The 12,492-nt window shown below is 39.4% G+C and overlaps 1 protein-coding gene across 2 annotated transcripts in view; it reads right to left on the bottom strand.

Annotated features, from left to right (window-relative positions):
* Positions 1–12,492, bottom strand: part of EXOC4 (exocyst complex component 4) — an 806,466-nt gene that overhangs the window by 737,013 nt on the left and 56,961 nt on the right. For both annotated transcript variants that reach the window (XM_070787321.1, XM_070787322.1), the window contains exon 5: positions 3,337–3,446. In XM_070787321.1, the coding sequence (XP_070643422.1) occupies positions 3,337–3,446 (110 nt within the window). The remainder of the gene's footprint in view (positions 1–3,336; positions 3,447–12,492) is intronic.

Here is a 12,492-nt window from a genome sequence, read left to right as displayed (position 1 = left end):
ACTTCTGGTAGGGACACAGCCCTGTCCCTAACCTTCCTTTTAGCCCAATGAGACCCATACTGGACTTTAACTACAAAACTGTAGGATGATACATGTTTCCTGTGGTAATCCGTTGCAGCAGTGACAGAAACCTAGTATCTAGTTTATCTGCAGGAAAACTGTGCATGTTTTGGAACCCAGCTCCTGATGTGAGATCACAGGCGCCACTGTGTGTCAGCTGCGTCAACTCACATCTACCATTAACCATCCTCAGTCTCGCTTTTCTCACCTGTAAAATGGGGCTAACAGTGCCTCTCTCCTAAGATCATCGAAGGACTTCATGAGTTAATTCATGTAAAGCACTTATTTCTACTGTTTCACAGATAGAATGCATACTAAGCACTTGTTAACTACTGTTACTATTGACTTTAATCAATAACTACCTTCTTTTTCAGTCACCCCCCAGAAAAATCAAGAGATCAGTCTTCCGAACAGAAAAGGAAATGAGCCCTTCTAAGAAGAAAGTTTTGTGGCCAGATCTACAAGCGTCTTCATAATAGTCCCAAGCTCCACTAATCTATCACGCAGTTCTTCCAAAGTCATTCCCAAAAACGAAGGGACAGATGGCTGAAGTCAAAGTGTCACTATGAGCTCCACTCGGTGATGAAGGCTAACTGCAGGGCCTGACAGAAAAAGTGCACAGAGAGGAAAAGCTGTCTCATTAAAAGTAATAGATGTTGCAGAATTAGCTTCCACTGAAATCTGCCATCACTGGCCTTTTCTCAGCTTGTTTGGTATTTATGGTTTTCATTTTCAAAACGCCTGCCCCATCATCTCTTCATGAACAATTAAAATTTTTATTTCACTTGGCCATTGACTCAGCAGTATTTACCTAAATTGATATAACCAAGCTAAGCGGCAATTCACATTATAAAGACACAAAGATCTAACAACTGGTAATTTCCACAAAAGGCAGGGGTAAAATATAAATCAAGAGTGTTTATATAAATGTTTATATAAATATAAATGTGTTTTCTGTATCATAATTCCACACTCCACAACAGCTCAAAGCAGTGTCAAAACTCACAGAACAGCGATACAGCAAAGAAAGGAGGAGAAAACAAAACCTTTTACTCCAGGAAGAAGTTTGAATACACAGCTTTGTAAACTGTCATCTATGTGTTTGGTTTTAAAAAAATGAGTAAAACTTACTATAAAACAATTTCTTACAGCAGAAATTAGGGCAACAATATAAATCAACTATAACTCAATAAAAATCTAAAATCAACCCACCTTAAAAAAGCAATTCTTATACTTTTCCTACAGTAAAAGCAATAAACTTCAAAATTCCAAGCTTAAATAATCCTAAATTTTAATTAAATTATATCTTATAAAGTAATTAAATACGCTTCAGCAACAGTATATTGTTAGGCTCTCAAAATGAACACTTTCAGTTAGTTGCACAAAATGCGTTGACTGAACTCAAATTATTTTTCCACCTTTTCATCATTTCAAGCTCTATAGGACTACAGAACTAGTAAGAAGTATGTTTTATCTGAAAAGTCAATAATAATAATATTGTTATTTTTTTTAAAGACATTATTACTTCTTTAATAGCATTTGTGAGGAGGTCATACCAAGGCAACTGTGGAAGAGCCCACAAAAAAAAAAAAAAAATCCAGTCACCATCTGCCCAGCCCAAGGCTGCAGGCAGGGCAGGTGTCTGCAGCAGCCCAGAAGCTCTGAGCCCAACTGAGATGAATTGAACCCTATGATGGGCAGGTCTGAGCCACTCCAGAAGAATTCCCTTAAACTTTGCTTCCATAATCAAAAATACAACTTCCCTCCAGAACTTTAAATATTGGCAAAAATGGCTCTCCTTTGTCTCATTCAGTATCATATTAGGTAGGTCAAGAAGAAACAAGATTCAGTTCAGTTCAGTTGCTCAGTCGTGTCCGATTCTTTGCGACCCCATGAATTGCAGCACGCCAGGCCTCCCTGTCCATCACCAACTCCCAGAGTTCACTCAGACTCAGGTCCATCGAGTCAGTGATGCCATCCAGCCATCTCATCTTCTGTGGTCCCCTTCTCCTCCTGCCCCCAATCCCTCCCAGCATCAGAGTCTTTTCCAATGACTCAACTCTTTGCATCAGGTGGCCAAAGTACTGGACCTCAGCTTTAGCATCATTCCTTCCGATGAACACCCAGGACTGGTCTCCTTTAGAATGGACTGGATGGATCTCCTTGCAGTCCAAGGAACTCTCAAGAGTCTTCTCCAACACCACAGTTTAAAAGCATCAATTCTTCAGCGCTCAGCTTTCTTCACAGTCCAACTCTCACATCCATACATGACCACTGGAAAAACCATAGCCTTGACTAGACGGACCTTCGATGGCAAACTAATGTCTCTGCTTTTCAATATGCTATCTAGGTTGGTCATAACTTTCCTTCCAAGAAGTAAGCATCTTTAATTTCATGGCTGCAGTCACCATCTGCAGTGATTTTGGAGCCCAGAAAAATACAGTCTGACACTGTTTCCACTGTTTCCCCATCTATTTCCCATGAAGTGATGGGACCAGATGCCATGATCTTCATTTTCTGAATGTTGAGCTTTAAGCCAACTTTTTCACTCTCCTCTTTCACTTTCATCAAGAGGCTTTTTAGTTCCTCTTCACTTTCTGCCATTAAGGGTGGTGTCATCTGCATATCTGAGGTTATTGATATTTCTCCTGGCAATTTTGATTCCAGCTTGTGTTTCTTCCAGTCCAGCGTTTCTCATGATGTACTCTGCATAGAAGTTAAACAAGCAGGGTGACAATATACAGCCTTGATGTACTCCTTTTCCTATTTGGAACCAGTTTGTTGTTCCATGTCTGGTTCTAACTGTGGCTTCCTGACCTGCATATAGGTTTCTCAAGAGCAGGTCAGGTGGTCTGGTATTCCCATCTCTTTCAGAATTTTCCACAGTTTATTGTGATCCACGTAGTCAATAAAGCAGAAATAGATTCGTTTGTGGATATGTCCTCAGAGTGCACTGAGTGTGTCCACACATGCACACACAGGTAGGTGTGGAGAGGCCACTGGGAAAACACAAGGACTGTAGCTACAGAGCAGAGGTCACACACGCAAAAGCTCTCATGGACCAGACGAGGAATGTGCTATGTGCAGCAGCTGGGTAAAAGCTAATAGGCTCAACAGAAGTTAGAGCAACCACACACATACACACACACAATCAAAAAGCATTCAACTTCAAAGAAAACAAGCAGTGCTGCTCAAATGGAATGCCCACCCTGGCCCAGACCCAGGAACTGCAGCCCATTAAAAAGCAGTTGAGTGGCTGAAGAATTAAATACTTACCACTGGAGCTTCCAGGAGTAGAATACTGAGAGGTATCGAGGAATTTCCGAGGCGTAGGAAGGTTGGTAACATCAAGCAGAGGGACAGGAGAAGCGTCCTTCACCAGGGAGCTGAAGGGGAAGAACAGTAGTAGTTACTCCCTCACCACTTTCTCCAAAATCTACTTACATCCAGGACATGCCCATCCTTTATTCCTTTCTTTCTGTCATGAACCCTCTTGACACTCTGATTTCAAGTATCCCCCAAGTCTATTTCATAAAGCAGTGATTGTCACAGACAAGTGAATAAAGATGCATTTTAAGGATTCCAAATATTTACATTTTTATCTTTTTAGTTCAATACTAGGTCAAGAAAATTAGTGGATATTCTGATGATCTGCATGACCACTTTATAACCAAATTATACCATGCAACCTCAGTACCTCTTTGTTTCTGTATTAAACTTATCACCAAAGGAAGAGCAAATACCTTATTGTGATAAATGAATGGAAGTTTAAATAGTCAAGACCAGTGAAACTTGTGTTTTTCAAGCTGGAATTTTTATTTTTTTAAGACACACTGGGAATTCACTACGTTTAGTTTCCTTTAAAAAAAAAAAGTTCATAAATTTCATCAAGCTGAGAATCACACCTGTGAAAGATGATTTACGCAATCTCAAATAGGTTAATTCAGCATTTGATTGTCCATTTCACCTTTTCCAAAAAGGTCCAACAAGTCATCTTATTAACTTTAGCGTCTCCATATAAACACAATAATTTTAAGTGACACAAAGACTATAAAAAACACATTTCAAGATAAGTCCCATTTATAGACATCTGTTAAGTACAAGAATGTAGGCGGTGCCAAAGCAAAAGCACCGGTTGAAGAAACTGAATCATCTAATCACTCTGCATTTCCAACAGAAAAGCTTCTCTAACTCATGTTCCAAGGACAGACAGGTTAAAGCCATAGTTCTCGCCTCCTTCCAATTACAGTAACATCAGCAGTCACAGTGGCCATGGAAGCGATTCTCAAATGAACTGGGAAGGGAGAGCAGGCAGTGATGAGCAGGAACACGACTACACCTTCAAGGAAGCTTCCTCCAAGTGGAGGAAAAAAAAAATGTGTGGAAGTTGGAACATCGACGATAGTGACATCCCCACCTGCCTCCCACCACTCCTTTGAAACCAAAGGTATGTGTGTATTCTTAACCTAGGTATGTATGCATCCTTAAGCAAATTAAAAAATATATATACATTCTTTCAGAAAACTTTCAGAAACTTTTATTAAAGGGAAAAATTATCCTTTAAGGTATTATTTTTATTGAATGTTAACATTGTTGACAGCAAGGAGATCCAATCAGTCCATCCTAAAGGAAATCAGCCCTGAATATTCATTGGAAGGACTGATGCTGAGGCTGATACTCCAATACTCTGGCCACTTGATGCAAAGAACTGACTCACTGGAAAAGACACTGATGGTGGAAATGATTGAAGGTGGGAGCAGAAGGGGACGACATAGGATGAGATGGTTGGATGATATTACCAACTCAATGGACATGAGTTTGAGTAAACTCTGGGAGTTGGCGATGGACAGGGAGGACTGGTGTGCCGCAGTCCATGGGATCACAAAGAGTTGGACACGACTGAGCGACTGAACAGTGTTGACAGCCATTGTCCTTCGCCAGAGGGTAACTGACTGTCATTAACTTCTCCCTTTTCACTTATGACTAGGAAGGGGGAATCATTACTCAAACAAGTCTCAGCATCTGCCATGTGCTTGGCACTTGGCTCAGGGCTGAGCATCCAGGAAGTATGACTAAGACATGAGCTAAACCCAACTTCATGCATTTCCAAGTGCTGGAATCACTTGCAGACTAATGTGAAACCGCAAGTGAAGAATAAGACATAAAAGTAACAGAAATAGCATTTACCAGGAATTGAACTGACAGAGTTAGCTCCAGTAACTCTTCTCCAATATAAAGCTGTAAGTTCCTATTTGCCTACACTATCTTAAGAAAATCTAAAAGAGCCTTCCAATCCACTGATTTGCTATAATCATCTAATTATAAAACCAATTCAATCCCATATTTATCCATTCAGCTTTTGTACACTGAATACTGTTATCTTCTCATTTCTTCTCCTCAGCGACCTCTCTTTTACCTCCATCTTATTCATAACTGGAAAACAGCTCTACACACCTGCCTATGGACACACGTGCCCAAAGAGACAGGATAACCACTCATGTGGACAGTGCTGTTTCTGAGTATTTAGGAAAAAGGTAATTTCAACTTTAATAGGAATAAGACTTGATAAATTTAGTAAGTATTCTCATAACAGAAGTGGAGGAGCTATTTTTAAAGCACTGATAAATGAAGGTATCGATTAACAGGAAACTGAGGTTCACAGAACACTGTCTGCCACAGTTGTAAATGAGGCAGCGGTTAGTACACGTGTGTATGCATAGTCATATGTACATGTGAGCATAAGACACACTTCTGTAAATACAGAGGTGCACACGATTCACTTTAGATTAAAACCTACAACTACCTTCTCAGTTTTAACCTGAAAATATATTTCAGTTAAATATAGGGTGATAAACAGCTAGCCATTTTAACTTTGAAAAAACATAACCTGCTGACTATTATCAGAGCCAGAAGGGCCCTCTAACTCCATCAATAAACTCTTAGAAAGTCAATTTACTGCAAAGCTATTTTCATAGACTCATTTCTCCTTCTAAAATTTTCCCTTGGGCTTCAATTTTCTCCTTTGTGAACATTAACGCAAAGGCAAGTAACTCTGGAAATGACTTTTGGTTTTTCTCTTTTTCTTTTATGGAAGGACTTAGTCATAAAAGTTCAAAAGAAAGGGGGCACACCCACTCACTTAGTTACTACAGATAGGAAACTCACCAGAAGGTACCTGCTATGACAGAATATCTCATACCAACCTCTCAGTTTCAATTTCAGAAGCGAGAAAAGGCCTGTCCTCATTGTACATCAGAAACAAAGTTGAGAAGTATTAGTAGCCTCAAAGCATTTTCAATCCTTCAGAGGACATATTTTTGAAAACAAAAAAATAAAAACTAGATTGTTGTTAAAAGCAATAACAAATGTTGGAGAAAATGTGGGGGAAAAGGAACCCTTATATACTGTTAGTGGGAATGCAGATTGGTATAGCCACTACAGAAAACAGTAATGGAGATTCCTGGAAAAATTAAGACTAGAATTACCACGTGATCCGGACGTTCCACTTCTGAGTATTTATGTGAAGAATATGAAAACACAAATTCGAAAAGATATGTGCTCCCTATGTTCATGGCAGCACTATTTACAGTGGTCAAGACAAAGAAACCACTTAAGTGCCCATCAACATATAAATGGATAAAGAGGATATATGTATACACACACATCTTCTATTGTGTTTATGTATGTATATATATGCCTACAATGGAATACTACTCAACAATAAAAAATACATCTTCCTCATTTGCAAAAACATGGGTAGACCTTGAGGATATTAGGATAAGTGAAAAAAAGTAAAAAAGATAAGTAACTTCAGGATTTCATTCATATGTGGAATATAAAAATCAAACACAAATGATCAAACCGAAACAAAACAAGTAACATCCGCCTGCAATGCGTGAGACAGCAGTTCGATCCCTGCGTCGGGAAGATCCCCTGGAGAAGGAAATGGCACCCCACTCCAGTATTCTTGCCTGGTATATCCCATGGACAGAGGAGCCTGGCAGGCTACAGTCCATGGGTTCACAAACAGTCAGACACGACTAAACCACCAACCACCACAGAGAACAGAGTAGTGTTACCAGGGAGAAGAGAGACAGGAGGAGGGCAAACAGGTCAACCGGGTTAACCGGAGGGTGATGGATGGAAACAAATTTGTTGGGACTTCCCTGGTGATCCACTGGTTAAGACCCCACGCTTCCAATGCAGGAGGCCTGGGTTCAATCCCCGGTCTGGGAACTACATCCCACATGTTGCAACTATGACTTGGCATAGCCAAATAAATAAGAGTATTTTTTAAAAGGAAAACTAATTTGTTGGTGATGAGCACACTGAAGTGCATACAGAAGCCAAAATACAACGTTGCAGACAAGAAACATACAATGCATAAACCAATGTTACCTTAAGTAAAAAATATTAGATTGTTAATTAATGTGAATTGCTTCTAATTAATATGAATCATCTAAGTGGCTTTATTTTCAAAGAAATATTAATAGAAACAACTTCTCTTTTTAAATATCTATGTGGTTACAAATTTTACATCAATTCAGAATCGTTCACAACTAAGAGATGATACACATAAATCCTTCTAGAATAAGACAGCACCTCTCCTCACAAAATCAGGAACTGTGTATTTTAACTGAGTGCCTTGATATTTAATAACCACATGGTGGCAGACAGGAAAATTATAAAGCGAAATTAACCACACCAAAAACAAGCCCCTACCACTATAATCCCTAGGACTTTCTCGCCATTAAACATCCATCCAACTAGGAAGGATCTACTCAAAATGTGTATCATTTCAGTATTTCAAGCCATGAAGTCTTTTTCTTTTTTATTTTAAGAAAAGGTTAGTAGTGCTAACAGCTTATTAAATGTTTGCACTTTAATTAGAACTTATTTCTGTTCCTCCATTTAATAATAAATATGTCCACCTATATCCAAAATTCACAGCAGCAGCTCATTTGGTTGATTTTATTGTCAAGCTAAAACTTAACAGAGGTGATCTGAACTCTAAGTTGTAAATCTAATAACTAATATATTCACCCTATAACCCAACAGCTGGTGCAGGACCTGTCAAAGAGCAGGTGCTCGTAAAAGTTGGTTAAATCAAACTCAGCTAAGAATGATCTGTCGAAGATAATGTGCCCTGAGTGAGAAAATGTAACGGAATAATGAATCAGGAATGCCTTGCATGGTAATTCTCTATAGTTCTAAGATCTGCCTGAACATACAGAAAGAATCATGAATGATTTAGAGGGTAGAGAAGTCAGAAACAGTCATGGTATCAAATGATAACCCAAGAGAGAAGACATGCAATTCAAAATAAAGTGAAGCTAACATCTAAGCAAAGAGGGAGGGAGAAAGCCCTGAAAGATAACAAAACAGACACACACAAAAAGGAAAAAAATTTAAAAACAAAATAGGTAGGGAGCAAGTAATACAACAGAGTCAAGGACACCCTTTATGCACCCAGGGACAAATACGGTCACCAAAATCCACGGGTCTGAAATTTTCTCCCCAGTGAGCTAGAACGTCCAAGGAAACAAGATCAAATCAAGTATTAAAGCCAGGATGCATGGAAGAAGTAAATGGGCTAACCGTTTTTAAAATAACTTTTTTACTCATTTCATCTTATAAAGGTATTAAGTATTCTTTTTTTTGAAAATATAAAGAAAATTTAAATAAGCTTCCCTTGTGGCTCAGAAAGTAAAGAATCTCCCTGCAATGCAGAAGACCCAGATTCAAACCCTGGTTTGGGAAGATCCCCTGAAGAAGGGAATGGCAACCCACACCAATATTCTTGCCTGGAGAATCCTGTGGACAGAGCAGCCTGGTGGGCTACAGTCCATGGGGTCGCAAAGAGTCAGACTCGACTGAGCGACTAACATGTATGCCTTTCAAAACAGTTAACAGAAAGGAGTCTTTCCATCCCTACACACACACACACACAGTCATGCATACACACAAAAATGTACACATGCTTTTTCAACGGCCTCTGGATTGCCCTGTATAGAACATTAAGCCCTAGGTTCTCTGCGCCTTTGTGTGACTTCTTTCATTTTCTCCTACACTAGAAATCTGTTTCTGGGTGTTTGCTTTTGGATACCAACAACTGGAACAGTCTTTGTATTTGGAGAGACTCTCCATGATCTGGGTCAAAGCAGGAAAAAGAGGGCACTTCTTCCCGCTATACAAGTTGACGTGTCTCAGGCTCCAAGAACTGGAAGCTTCCAGACAACACTTTGAATCTTGAGGAAATAAAGAAAGAGGGAAGTGACATTTAGAGATCATTCACCTTGAAAATTCAGCAACTGAGGGCATGATGTCACAACCCGACCAGACCCTTCCTGTGGCTTGCCTGTGATGTACACCCAGCTGCTTCATCTCCCGTGGTCCCTCCAGGGTTTTAGAGCCTGTCTATAGAGGCTCACTTTCCTTAGATTCTGTGACCCTACTTGATAACTTTCCACTAAATTTCTTTCCTTGTTTATTACCAGGACTGACTCTGCTATTTGCAGTCAAGAATATTGGCTAAAACATCATTCTCTATAATAAAGAATATGTTTTATCTGCTTCTGTCTTCTCTGACTTTTCAATATAAAGATCTTTATATATATCTAGGTTAATAAATACAAAATTAAATGAATTAAACATATTTTCTCTATAATTATTAAAATCCTTCTCATTCATCTTAAGAATTCAGCATTCCTTTCCATCTCCAGCTTATCCATATTTCCCAGTCTCTACTAACTTAATATAGGGATATATATTCTATTTACTGTTACAGAGTATTCTTTAATCACATAGACCTTCTTTTTCAAAAAGAGTTTTCAGCTTATATTTCTGATCAAAATATTTCCAACTATTGCAAAAAACATTTCAGTTGTTTATATGCAAATTTACATATTTAATACTGTGAAGTCAGTCCTGGCAGCAGTTTCAAACTACCTACAACTTTATTGTTCTCAAGCTGCTAATTTTGGTTCCTATCTTACAGTTCATCTTTGAGCATTTTTCTCAAGAAAAGAATTCCAGGTTTGTATTTTGTGTTAATTTATATCTGAGAATGTTGCTGTGTTGCCTATGTACACTTGGCTGGATATAGAGATTTTTGGTCCCAATCCTTTTCCATTCCTTGTAGACTTTGCTCTCCTGTCTTCCAGTATTTTATGTTAAGCAAATCCTGGTGAGCCTCACTGGTGCTCCTTTCTGTTTATCAGGACTAGTTTCAACTACATATAAACAGAAGACCCAAACAGCCATGACCTGAGTAAATCAAAAGGATTTCCTTCTTGTCATATAAAGATACAAAAATCCCATTCAGAGGTATAATGGAGGCTCCATGTCATTAAAGAGTTTACGATCTGATTTCCATTCTCAAGGTCACCTAGTATCCAAGACAATAGCCCCAGTCCAACTCCTTGACAGGAAGTAAAGGAAGGCAGGTACAGGGTAAAAGAGTGAGCATACCAGCTTTGCTGGCACGTCTGAAGAATGTTCCTATGAGTCCTGACTCAACATCTTGCAAGTAGAAGTCTCACTAATCACCTTCAGTTACACAGAAGGATGGCAGCAGGATGGAAAATGTAGTCTTTTTGCTGGATATATGGCCACCATGAACAAAACAAGAGTTGTCATTAAAAAAGGAAGGAAAGGGGACTCCCCTGTCGGTACAGTGGATGGGTATCCACCTGCCAAAGCTGTGGTCCGATCCCTGGTCCAGGAAGATTCCACATGCCACACAGAGCAACTGAGCCCCCACGCCACAACTCCTGAAGCCTGTACATCTAGATCCTGTGCTTCTCAACAAGAGAAGCCACTGCAGAGAAGCCCACCCACTGCAACAAAAAGTAGCCCCTGCTCTCCGCAGCTAGAGAAAGCCCACGCACAGCGACAAAGACAGCACAGCCAAAAATAAATAAAAACTAAATGAATAATTTAAAAGAAAATAAAGGTGAGAATGGGTTAGGTGGGCATATAACTATCTCTGTCAGAGAAAGGAACATAATTTTTCTCCCTGGTGCTTATTTCTTTGTTAGAATCAGAAAGCTTTTTATGAATTTAAGAGTCAGTTTTTCACTAATTTTACCTTGAATCATTTTGATTTGCAGACCAAGGTCTTTTTTTCTGTGTGAGTAGGTTTCTTTTAAGTACTGCCACTATTTCTCTCTGTATTAGTTTGCTAGGGCTGTCATCACGAAGTACCACAGGCTGGGCAGCTTCAACAACAGAAGTCTGTTTCCTCACCCTTCCAGAGGTGAGGAGTCCAAGAACAAGATGTTGGCAGCGTTGGTGTCTCCTGAGGCCTCTCTCCTAGGTTTGTAGACGGCTGTCTTATCACTGAGTCTTCACATGGTCTTCCCTCTTCAGAAGTGTGTGTCCAAGTTTCCTCTACTTATAAGGACACCAGTCATGTTGAATTAGGACCCATGCTAATAACCTCATTTTAACTTAAATGACCTCTTGAAAGACCCTAGCTCCAAATTTAGTCACAGGTTCTGGGAGTTAGGATCTCAACACATGAATTTTAAGCGGACACAATTCAACCTATAACATTATCATGTTAGTGTCATTCTATACAGCGCTTAAAATCATTTCATTGATCACTATTCTCCATCTTTCACATCTATTACCTTTCTTTCATCATTTTATCTTTTCCTTCTTAATAAGTTTCCCCTCCATATCACTGATTCAACTCTTTCAGTGTTTTAAAAAAGAATTTAATATTTTGAGTATCAATATTTTGATATTGATATTTTGACTATCAATATTTTGACTTTCCTTACATTTTGTTCCTGCTTAGTTCTTTTTGCATCTCTCTCAATCCCATTCATAGGACTCCCCACTATCCTTTCATAGAAGCTACACGCTTGCTACATACAGCCACAGAATCTCAGTCACGTTCAATAATAAGCACATTTGGGTGACTGGCTGACTCAGGCTAGCCAGCTCAGCTGAACTTGGCTCGATTCCACATGACTCCTCCTCCTCCGGGGACCAACACCACCATGGCAGTGACAGAGGCATGACAGGGCATGCACCCTGGCACATCTCAGGCCCCTCGTGTTACATGCTAACAATCAGCAAAAGCAGGAGCCCAAGAATCAGAGACAAGGAAATACACTTCTCCCACTCAAGTGGAGGGGGAAGGCTGATAATTCTGAGCAATTACGTAATCTACATCATCTTGCATCTTTTGAGAAACCTTGAGCCTAAGTCTCCTAAACATTTCCTATTTAGCTTTATAAATCCTTTCCTTCAAATAAATGCTCTTCTTTGAGAACTCAATGTAATGCTTTTTCCCTTATGCTTACATGGGAAGGGGTTTTTATTTTTAATCCTTGCACAGGAACAAATCTATTTAGATCCACTATTTACCACCAGACACTCTGGGAGGAATTTCCTTAGCACTGCTCCCACCCACCACTTGAC

This window comes from Bos indicus, chromosome 4, assembly GCF_029378745.1.
Source record: "Bos indicus isolate NIAB-ARS_2022 breed Sahiwal x Tharparkar chromosome 4, NIAB-ARS_B.indTharparkar_mat_pri_1.0, whole genome shotgun sequence".
Lineage (NCBI taxonomy): Eukaryota > Metazoa > Chordata > Mammalia > Artiodactyla > Bovidae > Bos > Bos indicus.
This window is presented reverse-complemented; position numbering and strand designations above follow the sequence as displayed.